The 20,246-nt window shown below is 40.3% G+C and overlaps 1 protein-coding gene across 4 annotated transcripts in view; it reads left to right on the forward strand.

The window, feature by feature from the left end:
• Nucleotides 1–20,246, forward strand: part of cfdp1 (craniofacial development protein 1) — a 229,138-nt gene that overhangs the window by 46,818 nt on the left and 162,074 nt on the right. For all 4 annotated transcript variants that reach the window (XM_072279521.1, XM_072279522.1, XM_072279523.1 and 1 more), the window contains exon 5: nucleotides 10,136–10,264. In XM_072279521.1, coding sequence (XP_072135622.1) covers nucleotides 10,136–10,264 — 129 coding nt within the window. The remainder of the gene's footprint in view (nucleotides 1–10,135; nucleotides 10,265–20,246) is intronic.

The raw sequence follows: 20,246 nt of genomic DNA on the forward strand, positions 1-20,246 counted from the left end.
GATTTTCCACACGGGGGATGATGGGGATTTGGAAGGAACTGCCAGGTGAAGTGGTAGAGGTGGTACAATTACAATGTCTTTTAGGTAAGTGTGTGGGTAGAAAAGGTTTAGAAGGATATGGGCCATTGCAGACAAATGGGATAAGCTTAGATACGAAACTTGGTTGGCATGGGTGAACTGGGCTGAAGTGCCTGTTTCCATGCTGTATAACCACAACTGTAGTTTCCAGTTCCACTTCCAGTGCTGCTTGCTAGTGGACGAGAATTATTGAATGTTTTTGAGGCAAAGTTAAATTCTTAATAACCAAAGGGGAGAAAATTACTGTGGGTTGATGGGAAGAAGAACTGAGCTATCAGATCAGCCATAATGTTACAAATGGCATGCAGGCTTGAGTAGTCAACTGCCCTTCTATTGCTCCATTGATCTTATTTGCACTGCATGGACATAATTCACTATTTTTCTTTGTACCTGCTCTTTATATTCACAAAATTTTTTAAAAATATGAGATTTTCATACATCTTAATTTGTTCTGCTGGAACAGTTTTATTCTGTTGAAAACTTTTGCCAGAGAGCATTTATATAAAATTATTTCCCTTGAGTGTATTAAGCATGCATGGAAATCCGTAATGAGGAGAATTAAAAATATTCATACACATGTTCATAAAACACTGCTCTTACTATGTTTCTTTAAATACATGGCACACTGTCTACCAAAATTACTAATCTCAGTAATTAACCATTAAGACAAATGGTGTTTGAACTCTTGCCCATTACATCACCGTCTGTAGACTATTGTTTTTAAGTAGCAGGGACTTCTATTGAGGCCGATGATGCTAATATTACACCCTGCTGCAGGTATGACCGATGATGTTTTCAGCTTTGCAATCTGATGACTTTATTTATTACGCCCAGGAGGTTATCCTGGTAACATAAGAGCAAATATTGCTTTGTGCCCTTTACCTCCCTTTCAAAAAAAAATTGTGTGTTGCTGCAGGCTACATTCAGCTTCCTGGTAATAAGCCAAGTGTAGAGTGGACAGCTGCTAACGTGATGAAAATATAAAAAGAGTTATCAGCAGTCAGCTGTGGGTAAAATTGAAATATATTTTACCAGTTTGGTACATTACAGAAGTACGTTGATGCTATAGTATGTATAAAAGCCTCCCCAGCCTCTTCTAAGTGAATATATGTATTGTAGTCCATTAAGCTGGAGGCCATGGTCCTGCACAATACTGTAAATTTAGATTTACTACATGGTTATATTTAATACTTTTGAGGGCATTTCAGCTTATAGTTCCTGAGAGTATAAAGAGATTCTCTCATATGCTTTACTCAAGTGACAAAAAGCATGGTGCCTTTGGGCGGCATGGTAGTACGCCGTAGCAACATACTGTCTGTTTACATCTGACTTACCAAGGTGCAACACTTCACATTTGCTTGGGTTACACGTCACTTGCCATTTCTCTGCCCATGTATGCTGCTGTCTACTTTGCCAGTTTTCTACGCTATCCACAACAGTACCAATCTTCATATCATCTGCAAACTTACTCACCCATCCATCTACATTCTCATCCAGGTCATTTATATGCGTCATACACAGCAGAGGTCTCAGTACTGATCCCTGCGAACACCACTTTCACAGACCTCCAGCTAGATTAAGCCCCTTCGACAGCTACTCTCTGTCTTCTGTGGATGGGCAAGCCAGTTCAGAGTTCCAACAGCCAATTTACCATTGATCCCATGCATCTTAATCTTCTGGATGAGCCTCCCATGAGGAACCTTATCAAATGCCTTACTAAGATCCACATAAACAACATTCATAGCCTAACCTTCATCAATCACCCTTGTCACCACATTTAAGAGAAATTTGGATAGATACATGGATTAGAGAGTTATGGGGGGCTATGGTCTTGTGCAGTTCAATGGGCCTAGGAAAATTCATAGTCTTGCATGGACTAAATGGGCCAAAGGGTCTGTTTCTGTGCTGTGGTGCTGTATGACTCTAAATTTTGTTTTAACTTCAGCAGTTGTAGATACCTTCGTGATATGAAAAATATTTCCACTTGTTTTGCATTAGAAATGGTTGTCTTTATCTGTTGCCTTGTGCTTTAGTTTACAGAATTTCACCTGGCATTGCGATTTTAAAAATCGATTGCACAGGGAAGGACTGCTGGTCATGGAAGTATCTCAACTGTGATCCCTTCTTCCAGATGAAAACTTTGAGAGTTATCCTTTGACTGTAACTTATGGTTAACATGTTTGTTAAAGGACTGGTTTATCTGATATCAGAATCATGTTTATTACCTCTGATATGTTGTGAAATGTGTTGCTTTGTGGCAGCAGTACATTTCAAGAGGTAAGAATTACAATAAGCTATAAAGTAAAATAAATAGTGCAAAAGGAAAATAATGAGTTGGTGTTCATGGCTTGCTCAGAAATCTGACAGAGGTGAAGAAGCTGTACTTCAAATATTGAATGTGAGTTTTCAAACTCCTGTACCTCCTTTCCAATGGTAATACAGTAACATGAAGAGGGCATACCCGGATAGTATGGATCTTTAATAATAGAAGCTACCTTCATGAGGCACTGCGTCTTGAAGAGGTTCTCGATGGCAAAGAAGTTTGTACCTATGATGGAACTGGCCGAGTCTACAACCATCAGCAGCCTACTGTGATCCTGTGTATTGTAAGCTCCATACTGAATTGTGATGTGACCAGTCAGAAAGCTGTCCAAACATCTGTAGAAATTTACAAGAGTCTTTGATATACCAAATCTCCTCAAACTCCTTTTGAAGTTGTGACTCTGGCATGCCTTCTTTGTGATTGCATCAATATGATAGATCCTCAGAGATGCTGGCACCAAGGAACTTGAAACTGCTTACCCTTTCCACCACTGATCCCTCGTGTTCTCCAAATTTCCCTTTCCCGAAGTCCACAATCAATCCCTTGGTCTTAGTGAGTGCAAGCTGTTGTTGTGACACCACTCAACTAGTTGAGTTATCTCATTCTTATATGCTTCCTCATCCTCATCCTCATCCCATCTGAGATTCTGCTGACAACAGTGGTGTTTTTAGCGTATTTATAGATGGCGTTTGAGCTGTGCCTAGCCACACAGTAATGAGAATAGAACATTAGGCTAAGCATGCTTCCTTGTGGTGTGCCTGTGTTGATTATCGTCAAAAAGAGATGCTGTTACCCATCCACATGGGCTGTGGTCTCCTGATGAGCAAGTTGAAAGGATCCACCTGCAGAGGGAGGTACCCAGGTTTTGAAGCTACTTGTGAGTGGATGATGGTGTTGAACATCAAGCTGTAATTGATAAGTAGTAGCCTGACACATGTCTTACTGTTGTTTAGGTGTTTTAAACCATGGAAAGCCAGTGAGATTGCATCCAGGGTACACCCCTTGTAGCGATAGGCTGATTCCAACAGGTCCAGGTGTTTGCTCAGGCAGGAGTTAATTCTAACTATGATCAACCTCTCAGAGCACTTCATCACAGTAGATGTGAGTGCTACCAAATGATAGCTGTTGAGCTGGGCAGCGGTATGATTGATGCTCTTTTGAAGCAGGTGGTGACCTCCAACTGCAGCAGTGACCGTTAGAAGATGTCCTTAAATAACCCCGCACAAATTTTCAGTACCCTGCCAGGGCCATCTTTGGGCCTGATGCCTTGCAAGGGTTCAGCTTCTTGATGGATGCTCTGATATCAGTGTCCAAAACAGAGATCACAGTGTCGCTAGATGCTTTGTGGATTCACACAGATGTAATGTTATTCTCCCATTCGGACTGTGCTTAATGGACATTGAGTTCATCAGGGAGTGAAGCATCATAGCCATTTATGCTGTTAGGTTTAGTCTTTTAGGAAGTAATGGCATCCAAATTCTGACACAGTAGTCATGCATCCAATTGTGTCTGTAACTTCACACGGCATCTCTGGCTGTCGCCTCCATTGATATTGCAACCCAGTAAGCCAAATCAAGTGTGAGGCTTTGTGTATAACAGCTTAAGGCTGATTTATACTTGTGCGTCAACTTGACGCCATGACCTACGCAAGTGGCCTATGCACGTTGCAAGCATTTAAACTTGTGCGTTGGTGTGTCTGCGTCACTCTGCAATTCGCGCATGTCGTGCATGCGCACACACCTGCCTGCGTAAGGCTTCATGGTCATGGTAGTTTTTCTCAGGGTAAACAAGTTTAAAGCAAGCGTCTTTTTTCGTAAAAGCGAAATGTGTCCTCCATAATTTCGAAGGTCTGTAAAGCTTTATGGAAAGCATTGCAGCTAGAGTCCCTTCCCTGCCCTTCAGTCAGCCAATGGGAAGCTGTTGCAGCATAGGAGGAAATGTGATGCTACCAGGCGGACCAATCACAGTTGTTGCGGTCTGCGTTGCCGCGATGCGTAGCTACATTTTGAGAGAGGTGCGCGTCAGGCTACGGCGTGGGGTTCCACGTAGGCTCTGCGTAGGGTTCGTGGCGACGTCGTACCTACGGCGTTGAGTTGACACACAAGTATAAATCAGCCTTTAGACTAGATCCTTTTCTTAGACTGCATATTCTTAGACTCTCAATTCTGAAATTAGAAACCCTTGAAGTTTTTCCATATGCAGTATAGTTATTCTTTGTCCCATTTCCTCATTACATGTGGTGAATTCACATCTTTGCTTTCTCAAATGCTAACTTCAGAACTACCTCTTTAGCTTACTGTTAATCAAATAACCTAGTTAATCTACTGATGTATTTTGGAGTTAATATATATGAACACCTACAGCACTCAACACATGTCTTCCACCTTGTGCTGCCATTGACCATGAAAAGCATCTCCATCTCTCCATGTGGGTTGTGAACTATTTGCACAGTTTATACACCCCTGGATGCCTGCAAAGCCAGCTTGTGTTTGAGGCAACTTAGTGACACTTTTGTCTTTGCATAAATTGTGTCCCAATGTATCACAGAACTGCATGGGTCCAGCTACCTTTGAAATCTTTTTCAAGAAGATAATATAAATAAAATTGTGGGGACAAAGGAACCATTTTAAGTATTTCTTTGCAACACACAATGCTGGAGGAGCTCAGCAGGGCAGGCAGCATCTGTGGAAGAAAGTACAGTTGACATTTCGGGGTGAGACCCTTCGGCAAGACTGGAGTAAAAAAGCTGAGGATTAGATTTAAAAGGTGGAGGGAGAGGAGAGAGAAACACAAGATGATAGGTGAAACCTAAAGGGGGAGGGATGAAGTAAAGAGCTGGGAAGTTGATTGGTGAAAGAGATACAGAGCTGGAGAAGGTGGGGGGGGGGTCTGATAGAAGAGTACAGAGGCCATGGAAGAAAGAAAGGGGGGGGAAGGAGCACCAGAAGGAGGTGACAGGCAGGTGAGAGAGGGAAAAGGGAATGGTGAAGGAGAAGAGGAGGGGCATGACTGGAAGTTTGAGAAATCGATGTTCATGCCATCAGGTTGGAGGCTACCCAGACGGAATATAAGGTGTTGTTCCTCCAACCTAAGAGTGGTCTCATCACAACAGTGATTTCCTTCTTTTCCTGCCTCCTCCCTGACTTATCTTTATTTATAATCACTGCTACTCTGACAGAACTTAGTACATTCAAACTTGAACTCTGTAAAATGGATTGCATTTAATTAATACCACAATAATTGGTTTGGTATTTTCCCTTATTTTTCTTAAAATGCCAATTCAAATACAAAAATGTAATTATACTGCAACAAAAACTGTCCTCCTCTCCTCCTACTCCATCGCCATCGTATACAGGTTTCCCCTGCCATCTGAAGGTAGAGCGTTCCTATGAAACAGTTCGTAAGCCGGAATGTCGTAAAGCGAAGAAGCAATTACCATTAATTTACATGGGAAAAATTTGTGAGCGTTCGCAGACCCAAAAATAACCTACCAAATCATGCCAAATAACACATAAAACCTAAAATAACAGTAACATATAGTAAAAGCAGGAATGATATGATGAATACACGGCCTATATAAAGTAGAAATACTTTTCCACAATCATTGCCGCACTGTTCTCCGTAGCGAAAGTCTCACACAAGCGCCGCTGGCAGAAACACGGCACAAGCGCCGTTGGCAAAAACACGGTGCAAGCGCTCTCCAGTAACCTTTAAGCTATGAAGCTGCCAAATCAAACCAAATAACATGTAAAAATACAGTCTATATAAAGTAGAAATAATGTATGTACAGTGTAGTATCACTTACCGGAATCGGGAAGACATTGAGCACGCTGATGACGGTGTGTTAGGCTGAGTCGTTGGAGGTTGGGGTGGTGCAGTGGCCCCCACCCTCCGGGCAGTGAACCATTACTGATCTACGAAACATGCAGTGGTACAGTGGTGGCTGGGACGCACCCAGCACATCTTTAAGAAAAAAGCTGAAACAAACAAGCTAATTAATTAGGAGCCGCCCGGCACGTAAATGTTGGCCCAGATCAGATGCGACGCAAAGATGTGCTGGGTGCCTCCCGGCCACCGCTGCATTCTTCGCGGATGGGTATCTGTCCGCGGCCTAGGGGTTGGGGTTGTGGGACACCGGAGTGTCATCTTGTCGTCTGTTTCCATCAGGGCAGGCAGGTCATCTTCTTCTGTGTCTGCCTGCCTCGATGTTGAAGGTCGAGGTTCGTCATCTGCTGTGGCTGATGTGGAAGGCTTGCTTGACTGCTTAGCCTCGCACATTTTTAGATCATACAGTTCTTTGTAAGCACTCAAATTATCCTGCAAATATGCCCTAAACCAACGTACCCTTCCAAAATTAAAGTCGTACTTTATCATTGCAGTGAAAATCTCACGCAGTTGCTTCGCGTTCAGTTCCTGGATGACTTCACTTTCGGTCCGTTCGCTACTGCATTCAGTTTCGATTGTTATCCTTTTCTCTTCCAATTGCATCAGCTCTTCATCTATCAGTTCTTGGTCATGGGATGCCAAAACCTCTTCAACATCATCTTCGTCAACTTCCACAAGCCAGACTCATTTTGTCCTTGCTTCATTCACCACGATCGAAACGCTTAATTATGTCTAGTTTTACGCTAAGTGTAACACCCTTACAAGCTCTTTCAGGCCTTTTTGATACCTTAGAACTCAGCTTGCAAACGGATGCTCACAGGCACGTGCTTAAGCAATGCCGGCGAGAATACAGTCCCGAATCCGGGGGAGGAGCGGCTGCTCGGGGCGTGCGCTGCCTTTTTTTGTAACAGTGAAAACACCTTCTGTTAGCGAAAACAGGGAACTAATGTAGGTCTTTCATAACAGTGAGGTTTCGTAAAGCTACCGTTGGAAAAGCGGGGGACACCTGTATTGCAATGCACATCGGGAATATTGGCTGTTAGCTCTACTTGCCTCTCAGTATCCTTCAATGAACAGACCTGAGTGTCTGGAAACCAGTACTGCTAGTGAGAAATACCAGGGTTTATGATGAATACAAATGACTGAACGTGAGTTTCTTTTCCAAACGTTATGCATCTGACCAAGGATCTCAGTGAAACTGGTTCTTTTTATCACTTTAATTTGTAGATTGTTTGTTTAGTTTTATCTGTCATTGTCTTTGTTTTTATTTAGCTGTTTTCCTTTTCCTTCTTCCAAATGCAGTTTGGAGATTTGATTTCTTTTTCTGAGGAATGGAAAGAATTGAAGCATTGCATTTTGTCTGCCAGTGGAGGAAGAAAGCTGCATAAACAAAACTGTGTGCTATAAGAAGTAAAAATATGATATAGTAATAGACTTTTAAACCTCTCTGGTATGATTCAATAACAATAATAGATAAGTAATCCAGGAAGGATTATAATTGAGTCAGGCAGCTTGACTGGGATACTCAACCTGCAATTTTGTGTCTCAGTCAAACTGTGTTTTCTCAATTACGACTTTCCTTGTCCTCCCGCTAGTCCATTTTTGCTTAATTATCATTTTGCTTGCTTTTTAAAAAACATTATGTTAATTTTGCTTCAATGTTATTAACCCTTCTGAGAGAAATGAGAACATAATTAATGGATGGAGCCAGTTTAATACTACAAATTATTCAGAGCTATTGTTTTCTTATTTCATGATCCTTTGCATGGCAGCTTCCAAAATTGAAGAGTAAATATGTGAAGCACTCATGCAGGGGAAAAAGGCAATCAATAAAGTTTTTGAAATTTTAAAAGATTATCAGAAGGAAGAATTAAACTGTATAGTGATATTTTAAAATCCACTTGTTAGATTCTGAATGCATTCCAAAGGCATATTATAAGTGATGTTGACATTTAAAGGTCAAAACAAAATTTAGATGGTTTACAAAAATCCATTTGAAATTAGGCTTGCCAGTGGTGTTCAGCTTAAGTCAATGACTAGTGTGCTCTTCCACTGTGTTTGCGGCGTATAGAAATTTAACAAAATGGCTTACAAACATCAGGACAGACAAAGGTCCTGATGCAGAGTCTCTTCTGTCTCTTGCCCTCACAGTGGGTCAAGCAATATTTGAGTTCCTCCTGTAGTTTGTTTTTTAGTTACAGATAATGGATGGAACAAGGAAATTAGTAGCCAAGAAAAACTGTATTTCTATTGATGCATGTCAGTGCAGAGACTTTACAGTAGACATAGATGAAAACTGAGAACTGTGCCACACAGTCATAAGTAATGTGAAAGATCTGGGATGCTGAGGAACAATGCTGATGTAGTGAATTAAATGCTCACATCTGAGAACTCCAGCAAGAATGCTGCTGAGTTGGGCAAGGTGTTTTTATGCTGTTATGATACAGTTTAGTTGCAGGTGTGAGCTACTTTGTTCCTCCATCTAAAATAATCAAAGATGATAATGATTGCAAGCTGCATTCACTTGGTAACCTTTCACAACTATCCTCTTGAAATATTTTACTATCTCTTCCTTAAAAATATTCAAAGACTCTCTTCCTTAAAGGGTGGTGGAAGCAGAATAAAGGCTGATTTATACTTGTGCGTACTAGCTTACGCCGTAGCCTACGCAAGTGGGCTACGCCATTGTGAGCATTTATACTTGTGCGTTGGTGTGTCTGCGTCGCTCTGCAATTTGCCGCCAAAATGCTAGTTGGCGGTGGGATTTCTATGCCACTGTGTTGAATTTCTTGGTGTTGAAACTCAACATGAAGAAACTCAAACTTCAAACAATGGCGACTGAAACTGAAGGAGGGTGAATTTTCTGTATGTATAGTGTAGTATCCCTTAACAGAATCGAGAATTTTGAGCCAAAATCGATTTGTCGAAAAATTCGGCACGTCATGCAAGCACACTCACCTGCCTGCGCAAGGCTTCATGGTCATGGTAGTCTTTCTCGGGGTAAGCAAGTTTAAAGCGAGCGTCTTTTTTCGTAAAAGCGAAAATACTCTTTTGGTTAGCAAAAACAGGTACTAATGTAGGTCTTCCGTAAAAGCGAAATGTGTCCTCCATAATTTCGGAGGTCTGTAAAGCTTTATGGAAAGCATTGCAGCCAGAGTTCCTTCCCTGCCCTTCAGTCGCCCAATGGGAAGCTATTGCAGCGTAGGAGGAAATGCGATGCTACCAAGCGGACCAATCACAGTTGTTTCAGTCTGTGTTGCCGCGACACGTAGTTACATTTTGGGAGAGGTGCACGTTAGGCTACGGCGTAGGGTTTGCATAGACACTGCGTAGGGTTTGCGGCTACACCGTACCTATGGCGTACATTTGACGCACAAGTATAAATCAGCCTTTACAAAGGCTCTGAGGGGGTAAAAAAAGTTTTGCTACATCTTTAATGGGTAACCCTTTATTTTAAAGCTGCAGCCCAAAGTGGTGGCTTCTCCAAAAAGAGCTAATATCCTCTTCACAATCTGAAGGTTGTGCATTTCATCCTACACCTGGTACTTGCAGAAAGCAAGAAAACAAGGATTTGTGACCACGATCTTCTTGCTGTTGCTCTGTTTAAATAGGCCACTGCGTTTCACAACACTGCTAATGTTTTAAGTTCCTTATGTTGGATATATATTGGCTTAGAATATTCTAAAGATGTAAAGTTCAATATGAATAATCACTTTGTTATCTTCAGTTTTAACTTAGACTGGAGGTTAGTCTATACATTTTGTTATTTTAATGAATAATATATAATGTGCAACCTGTTTTGAGATATTTTTATTTTTTGTTTTTCATTAAAGCTATTTATTTTTTTAGGATAACTAAAGAAGTGGATGCTGCTTCCAAAGAAGCAAAAAACTTTTTGCAAAAGCAGAATAATGTGGAGGAGAAATGTTCTTCTACTACACCAGTGTCCGTGGCAACTGGAGCCCCTACAGGTTCAGGGTAAGTACTGATTCCCATGACTAAATGCCATCATCATGAACATGTTCTGAAAATATACTGGTTGTTCAGAAGTATTTTGCATGGGAAATTCAAGGCTTTTCTTTAAAGGAAATCCGCAGTCCAGCACTGTGGGTTAGTTGTTAACGTACAAATGCAATTTTAAATCCTTTAAATTTGGTCATGCTGAAAGGCTGATCAAATTTCAAATATGTTTCTCATTTCTGAAAGCAGTTCTGAGTTATGTAGTGTGAAATCTCAGAGGTTAATATTATACCTAGTTACTTTGGTGGAGGAGGTTAGGAAGTGGATGAACACTGGCTGTTGGTAGCACTGGATATGTTGCTTTGACATTGATGGCTGCAGAATGTACCATCTCTAAGCTACAGTGCAGCAATGTGCCAAGATTTCTTTAAAGCACATTTCAGACTTGTGACTTCCTATCATCTAGAAAGACCTGGACAGCAGGTGCTTTGGAAAATCAGAACCGTGACATCCTGAATTACAAAGATATTGATGATACTTCGTTGTTGGTGGGTCAAAATCTTGAAACTTTGTACGGTACGGTGTGAGTAATAGAGTAACGCAGCTTCAAGTCATGAGCTGCGGTAGTTCACGAGGCTGCAGTTTCATGCGGTTTCACGTAAGAAGTTTAAATGTGGATTTGAATCTATCACAAGTTCACTGGAAAATCAAAGTCTGCCACAAACAGAATTTGTCAGATTATGAAATGGCTGTAGATAGCAGATCTTGTGTTGACAATCTCAGATTGGATCACTGCTCAAGTTAGTCCAAATTTACCGCCAAAATAAGTAATTTAATCTGTAGCCTGTAATGCGAGTAGGGACACGTTAAAGCTGGTAAGTACCATTTTGGATGTTAATGAGCAATGTTTCTCTGTTTTGTTGATCTCTCATATTAATAATCTTGCAGCATGGAGCAATACAACAGAGGATGAGGCATGTTGGGAGAGGCAACTTTGAATCCTAATTGAGTTAGTGCCATCAAACTAATTTCTTGACACCCTAGAAGTATCAATTTGTTTTGAGCATCATCAGCATAAGCAGAATAATAATTAATTTCACCTTAAGCTGTTGGTCATTGTCTTTTTTGAAAATAAAATAGGTGCAGGAATAGGCCAGATGCTCCATTAGGACAGTTCTATTATTCAGCAGGATCATGACTGATCATCCAAATGGACTTCTTCCATTTTATCCCTATGTCCTTTCCCTTATTATTCATAGGAGCATACTCAAAATGGAGGTAGAGGATTCTGAAGATTCACAACTGTTCAACTGAAGATATTTCTCTTTTGTTCTTTTCCTTAAAGTTTCTGTTCGGCTTCTAGCGAATGAGAGAGAATTTGAGAAGACTAGGGAAAAGCAATTAATGTGACATTACTTGAGGCAGCAAGTTATTGCGTTTTAACAAGTGTCTCTTGAAGTTTGCACTGACTTAAATGTAAAACAAAAAAACTGATACCTTAGAGCAAAATTCTATTAAATACTGCAGGTTCTGAGTTGAGCGGCTCAATAAGTACATAAGTTAAGGTGGGCGTGTGATGTGTTGTGGGATCTGGTGAGACCGATGTGATTCACAGCATCCACATCTGTAGTAAGAGTACGTAGCTCGAGGAACTCGATCGATAAGCTGGAGTTCAAACAGCGGTATACATCAGGAAGGGACACTTGTATGAGTCTCACCACTCAGATAATGTTACTATAGATTTTGTCAGTGGTGAGGGAAGAAGAGTTTGACTGCGAGTGAGATGGGTAGGGGTTCCATTCATTACCTTTGGAGGTGGGGAAACACATATGTTGGAAATCTGAAATGAAAACAAACTATTTGAAATACTTAGCAGGTCAGGCACCATTTCTGGATAGACAAAAAAAGAATTGGCATTTTAGGTCTGAATTCCTCATCAAAACTGGGAAAGGGAGAAAGCAACTTAGTTTCTAGAAGTGAGGTGGTGGGTAGGGATGGTAGAACAAGTGGAATACCTCTGATGGGGTGAGTCCAAGTGGATTAATGTGGCACTTGGAAGCACATTACTACTGGTTGTGCGCCTCCTCAGTTCTCCAAACTGTGGCTTGTCTCTCTGTGCCCCCTGAACTTTTTCAACAATGCAAACTTGTTGAACAATAGCTCATCTTTTGTCTGGACGCATTGCAATTTTCAGGATTCTATATTGAATTCTTCAACTTTTGTTATGTGTTCTTTCATTTCATCTATGTCTTATCAGAAAAACCATTTCTGACAGTAATCCATCTGCGATTTTGGCTCAGTGTTTCCCTCTCCATTAGGATATCTTGGTCATGTCCCACAGCCTTTCTGCTTTCAATGCATAACAAAGGCAAGGACGCATCATCCTCGTCTAGCAGCCAAATATAATGTGGAAACAGGTTTGAGGATTCAGTGGATGAAACAGAAAACACAGATTGTGAGTGAACACATTAACCATATACTTACAAACAAACAGTAAAACACTCAACCAAACAAGTACTCATCTAATCCACCCTAAGTTACAAAAACTATGACACTGAACATTCATTAATACTTCAAACTCAACAGGTACTTTAAGTATTTACAGGTTACACAAGTACAAAACTAAACATTCAACAGCACATGGGCCTCTGATATCTGCAACATACTTTCCCAATGGCTCCTCAACACTGATCTCAGCCTCACTGTGAAGCTGAGCCTCTGGAGACACTGGAAAAGAGAGCAAGTTTCTTGCACCACCTATTCCTACATCCGTGAGGTACCTGGAACCAGAAATTGGTGTTGTGGCACATAAAGCAACCAATGGGAAAGAGCTGCTCTATCCCCCGAACAAGCTAATCGACGACCAGCACAGTGGATGCAGCTTTCAACTAGCAAGTAAATTAACCATTCACATTCCGATCTGACCCTGACTGTGAACAAATATCCTGCATCTGTCCTCTCGCTTGATGATACTTAGAGTATCGCAGTAACAGAAAATCAGAGAGTAAAAGGGAGGGAGATTTTTAAAACAAAAATCATTATCATCAGTGGGGTGGAGGTCCCTTTTGTCCTTGTGCTCTTTGAATAGTTAGTGAAAACCTTTCACAACGTCAGCCTCTCAAGCACTTAATGAGACCAAAGAATTAAACAGTCATTTTTACTTCTAGTTTAATGGTAGACAAAATAACTTGTTGGACCATAGATAATGCACCTGAAATTTTTGTTTCTGTGACACTAAGGAGAAAATTGGGTACTGGCTGAAGTTCAAGGAAGAATTACGTTCTCCTCCTTGATTTAGGCTTGTGGGAAAAAAAATTGGGTTAAATATGAACTTGATTACTTATTATGTTTGCCCCCTTGTGTTTGTTCCTCCTACTTCCCTTTCCTTCATCTGAGAACACTGCAGATTGTGTTAATGGAACAGCCTGGGTGGGAAGCTCAGCCCAGTAACAGTGAAAACCTGTATGATGTGTCATCTTAAAGTTGTGCTACAAAAATGACATGCTGGTGTTTAATAGACCAGTCAGAAAGTAGAAGTTGGGAACTTCATAATGAAAGTTACGCTGTAAGGAAAGTAAAATACTGAAACCAGGATTGCATGTTCCTTTAGGCTTCATGGTAGCCCATGATTTGGCTCATGATTTTATACTTTTATTTACCATACTATTCCATACCATCAGCAAGGGAGATGAGGCTGAGTACAGGGCTGTGGTAGGAAACTTTGTCACATGGTGTGAGCAGAATTATCTGCAGCTTAATGTGAAAAAGACTAAGGAGCTGGTGGTAGACATGAGGAGAGCTAAGGTACCGGTGACCCCTGTTTCCATCCAGGGGGTCAGTGTGGACATGGTGGAGGATTACAAATACATGGGGATATGAATTGACAATAAACTGGACTGGTCAAAGAACACTGAGGCTGTCTACAAGAAGGGTCAGAGCCGTCTCTGTTTCCTGAGGAGACTGAGGTCCTTTAACATCTGCTGGACAATGCTGAGGATGTTCTACGAGTCTGTGGTGGCCAGTGCTATCATGTTTGCTGTTGTGTGCTGGGGCAGCAGGCTGAGGGTGGCAGACACCAACAGAATCAACAACCTCATTTGTAAGGCCAGTAATGTTGTGGGGATGGAACTGGACTCTCTGACGGTGGTGTTTGAAAAGAGGATGCTGTCTAAGTTGCATGCCATCTTGGTCATTGTCTCCCATCCACTACATAATGTACTGGGTGGGCACAGGAGTACATTCAGCCAGAGACTCATTCCACTGGGATGCAACACTGAGTGTCATAGGAAGTCATTCCTGCCTGTGGCCATCAAACTTTACAACTTCTCCTTGGAGGGTCGGACCCCCTGAGCCAATAGGCTGGTCCTGGACTTATTTCATAATTTACTGGCATAATTTACATATTACTAACTATTTATGGTTCTATTACTATTTATTATTTACGGAGCAACTGTAACGAAAACCAGTTTCCTCCAGGATTAATAAAGTATGACTATGGCTATGACTATTCCATCCATTCTAGAAAGCAAGTTGGGTAGTAGCTGCTATTACTTACATCAAAGCTAGCTGTATTAACTCACTAGTGCAGTGGAAGACTGTTCTAGTAGCTTAAGATAGTTTATTAAATGCTAAACATGCTGGGACTTTTCAAAAAAAAACTCTTTATATTTTTGAACTGTATTTTTAAGTTAGTACAAATGCTGAGTTGCAGGTGTTAACCTGAAACCTTTCTGCAGACCAGCTCTGGTCTGCAAGTGTGTTGATGTAGATATTTGTTGCTATCCTCCAAAATTGTGACATCCATTAGTCATCAGTGGGGCATGCTACATCATTTTTATTGGATGAAACATTAGTACTTTGATTTGTGTTTCTTTTGAATTAAGCTTTCTAGCCGCTAATTGGAACTGGTTTAATGCAGTCTTTGAATTGCTTGCCAAACCAAGAGTCCAAGTTTCTATCTTTGCAGGTGTTATTTGGTACAGGCATTTTGTAGCAATAGTTATGTCTCCATTTGCAGCATCGTAGTTCTGAGTATCGGATAGCCAAAGTGAGATCATTGCTTGGCTGTAATCGTTAATTATGTTTCTTAGCACTGTCAACACAGGCTCTTTTGTAGTAAGGGCTTTGCACTTGTAGAAAGTTGATTACTGTGGTCCTCTTGATCATGGTCAAAACTCCTCCTTTGATCTTTAAATCTGAGCATTTGATTTGAATATTTATATTAAAAAAATTGTTAAAGAAGAAAGGATTTTTTCTTGCTGTCAGGAGACATTCAAGAGCTTCAGCTAGTGAGGTGTATTTCAAGCAGAAATTGTACTGTAACATGGCAGACAAGTTTTCAGAGTACGCATCTAGAAAGAGCTAGATAATTTATTTTGGTGAGATGTAGGAGATATTGGTTAGGTCTTCAGGATCAGGCTATAGATTTTCTTTTATTGTCTACCTGAAAAGACAAGTCAGACCTTGTTTTAACATTTCATGACTTTGTGTTTCTCTTTCAGTACTGTATTGAAGAGCCATTGTAGGTTGCATGCTCCAGCCTTTGGAGAATGACTAGAGCCCACAACTTGGCAATGAGAATCACACTGAACCAAGGCTAAAACCAAAAATAACTAGGTCATATTAGAAACAAATATTTAGCATTGACAATCAATATTAATTGAATTTGAATAAGCCAGAAGTCTTGGCCAGGTAGTTTATTTCCAGTTACAAATAGATCTATGTGGCAGTTGTTTAAAAGTGATGATACTTGTCACTGTAGAACAATTAGTCAACAATGATGGACTCTCCTCTCCTCACTCCTCTATTGTTCATTTAATACAAAACAGAGACAATCTTAAATAGATTTACTGATAGGCCTTGAAGTACTTTCCCACCTAGTTGAAACTGAATCAGCAGTAAGTCGAGCCTCTACTGATCAGGAAAGTATCTGTTCTTCCTGAGTTGAGTTGGAGAGATATGATACCAAGTCTTTTAAGATTTTATTTTAATTTGGAGGTACAGTGCTTGTCTTGGAACCAGTAGATATTTTGCTTTATTAATAAAGTTTGGCTTCACTGCCTTGGATATATGCCCCCTTATGAAAAACTTCACAGATTTCTAACTCTGAAATGTCATGAAGATTTTCAGTTTCCAATACTTACAAGGTCAGGGCAAGAGATCGGCTTTTCTTGGAAAGTCGGGTGGTCATAGACTTTGAACCAAAGTCATTTGAATTAGTTTGTGTTACCTCAATAGTTTACTGGTTTGCAACATTTACAAAAATTGCTTTTAAAATTAGCTATTTTTAAAAGTCACAGCTTGGGTGAAAATCATTTGAATTGAAAATGATTGACTCGCATGTAATCTCACATCAGGTTATGTTTGATTATTTAATTATCATAAATTCAGATCTAGTAATACAGGTATGTAAATAAAGTGTTTCATTAGATCTTCAAATCTAAATTGTAGAATTTGGATGGACACTGAGAACTCGTGGGATACAGTAAAATATGGGGCCAGAAAAGATTAAGGAGACTTCGAACCCCTGTTCAGTTCTTAAAATTTCCAACACTCAATTTTTTTTACCTCCCAACAGTTTGTGCCACACATTCATCACTCACTGTGCAAAACACTAAAATGTGAATGATCAGTGCTTCTTCCCTCACAAAGTTTGATTCATTATTGCCCCATTTGATAAAATGTGTAATGCTACTACAGTGTTATTGAGGTTCATTTATTTATCTCCTAAAAATATCCTCTGGCAGCTCTCTTTCAGCAAGTACAATCCCAAGTTCATATAACATTAGATTTGCAAATAGTACTCTAGGTGAAACATGCAGAAAGACTTGAGGATAACAAGCTTGCCTGCAAAGTCAAAAAATAATGAATGATCTGTGGTTTTCCATTTCATTACTATTGGCAGTTTGCCTTTAGTTGGTGAAGCCCTTTTCTTGATACTCTCTCCAACAATAAAACACTTCCTGAAACCTGCCTCTAATAAGGTTTTTGTGGTCCTCCAAGGTTCAGTCTCATATTTTCTTGAAAATCTCACCTGTGAAGTTAATTGAGACCTTTCACTGAATTAAGAATAATCCTTTGCTGATAAGCATGTTATATCTCCTCTTCGAACTTTCCTTTTGAAAGTCAAGTGAACCTTCTATTACTTCTCAAATACATGTCCACTTTTCCCAGGACTTATATGGTGAATTATTCCAATCAGACTTTAAACATAATGAAACATCGTACTTCTGTGAGTGAGAAAGTCAACAATCCCTGCATGTCCTTAGGTCTTTCTGCAAACTTATTCACACCATTGATTATTTTCCTGCAGGACCATCCTGCTATAATCCAACTGTTTGCCTCTATACTTGCTTGGTTTCATGCTCACTCATTTACTTGTCGGCAAAGTGACCTTCAATGGCTCCTTTTTATTTGATTTGTACTATTGCTTCCCTGTTCTTGGCCCCTTCTGTTTCACACAAAATGGTGGAGGAGGTCAGCAGATCAGGTAGCAACTATGGAGGGAAATAAATAGTCAACATTATGGGCCGAGACATTTCATTAGGACCAAACATTGACTGTTTAATTCCCTCCATAGATGGTGCCTGACTTGCTGAGTTCCATCATTTTACGTCTAGTGTCTAGTGGTGTGCCTCAGGGATCTGTACTGGGTCCAATGTTGTTTGTCATATATATTAATGATCTGAATGATGGGGTGGTAAATTGGATTAGTAAGTATGCAGATGATACTAAGATAGGTGGAGTTGTGGATGATGAGGTAGGTTTTCAAAGCTTGCAGAGAGATTTAGACCACATAGAAGAGTGGGCTGAAAGATAGCAGATGGAGTTGAATGCTGATAAATGTGAGGTGCTACATTTTGATAGGACTAATCAAAATAGGACATACATGGTAAATGGTAGGGCATTGAAGAGTGCTGTAGAATAGAGGGATCTAGGAATAATGGTGCATAGTTCCCTGAAGGCGGAATTTCATGTGGATAGGGTGGTGAAGAAAACTTTTGGTATGCTGGCCTTTATTAATCAGAGCATTGAGTATAGGAGTTGGGATGTAATGTTGAAATTGTATAAGGCATTGGTAAGGCCAAATTTGGAGTATTGTGTACAGTTCTGGTCACCAAATTATAAGAAAGATGTCAATAAAATTGAGAGAGTACAGAGGAGATTTACCAGAATGTCGCCTGGATTTCATCTCCTAAATTACAGAGAAAGGTTGAACAAGTTGAGTCTTTATTCTTTGGAGCATAGAAGGTTGAGGGGGGACTTGATAGAGGTATTTAAAATTATGAGGGGGATAGATAGAGTTGACGTGGATAGGCTTTTTCCATTGTGAGAGTGGGGGAGATTCAAACAAGAGGACATGAGTTGAGAGTTAAAGTGCAAAAGTTTAGGGGTAACATGAGGGGGAACTTCTTTACCCAGAGAGTGGTAGCTGTGTGGAATGAGCTTCCAGCAGAAGTGGTTGAGGCAGGTTCGATGTTGTCATTTAAAGTTAAATTGGATAGATATATAGTCAGGAAAGGAATGGAGGGTTATGGGCTGAGTGCAGGTTGGTGGGACTAGGTGAGCGTAAGTTCAGCACGGACTAGAAGGACCGAGAAGGCCTCTTTCCGTGCTGTAATTGTTATATGGTTTATATGTGTGTTAATCCAGACTTCCAGCATCAGTGGAATCTCTTGTGTCTCCCTTCCATTTCTTCTTCCTTTGGCAACAGCATCAGTTTCTAAAGATGCTGACAACTTTAGAATCAAAATCAAGTTTGTTATCATTAAAGTATCTCATTAAATTTCTTATCTTGTGGCGGTAGTACAGAGGAGGACATAAAAATTACTACAGGTTGACTACCCCTTATCCAAAGTGTTTGGGCTAGGAGTGTTTTGGAGTTCAGATTTTTTTGGATTTTGGAATATATAATGAGATAGCTTGGGATTGCCAGAATTTTGGACACTGAATTTATGTGCTACGGATAAACAGTCTTTGTCTTACTGTGTTCATCACATGTAGGTACTGATGCAGTTATTCAGCAACAGCAATGACCTTGGCAAACTCATCAATGCTGCTTTGTGATCAGCAGATGCTTTGTCATCACAACTTTTAAAAAATTTAATGCTGTGCCTTTTCTTAAATTTCTGCAACCAGCCTTCTGAATATTCACAATTACCTTCAATTTTCAGTTTGTTGTGATAGATCTTTGCTTGTTTCATGATCAGTGCACCCTTAAATGGCATTTCTTCACTCTGATGTTGATGAGTCCACTCTTTCAATACTCAATCTAGATCTTCATTTTTCACTTTCTGCAGTTTTTGTGTTTTTCTATTTTTCATTAACTTCTGGTCATTAAATGTATGAGGTGACTTCTCAGAACTGTCTGTGGTATGCTTTGCCTGGCAACCTTCACCACTACCTTGTGGAATTTTCCATTCGTAACATCATGTCAGGGCTCAAAAAAAAATTTCAGAATTCGGAGGTGTTTGGACTTTGGAATGTCAAATGAGGGAAACTCAACTGACATAATGTATAAATTACAAAATAAATCAATGGTGCAAAAGACAGATAATGAGGTAGGGTTCATGGACTGTACAGAAACTGATGGCAGAGAGGAAAAAACTGTTCTTAAAATATTGAGTATGGGTCTTCAGGTTCCTGGTCCTCCTCCCTGATGTAGTAATGAGAAGGGGGTACGTACCGGATGGCGATGATCCGTAATGAAGGATGCCGCCTTCTTGAACATCCCCTTGATGGTGAGGAGAGTTGCGCCCGTCATGGAACTGGCTGAGTCTACAATCCTTTACAGCCTCGTTTGATCCTGTACAATGGCGGCTCCATAGCAAACTGTGACACAAGCAGTCAGAATGCTCTCCACCCTACTTTACAGAGCTTTGGTCATATACCAAAACTTGCAGATTTCCTTCAGGAGCACTTTTGACCCCAGTGCTGCCTATAAGTTTTCTAACTTTTTCTGACTTACAGTGCATAATGGTCAGGAATTTTATTCCAACTC

The sequence above is a fragment of the Mobula birostris genome, chromosome 15 (genome assembly GCF_030028105.1).
Source record: "Mobula birostris isolate sMobBir1 chromosome 15, sMobBir1.hap1, whole genome shotgun sequence".
Taxonomy (NCBI): domain Eukaryota; kingdom Metazoa; phylum Chordata; class Chondrichthyes; order Myliobatiformes; family Myliobatidae; genus Mobula; species Mobula birostris.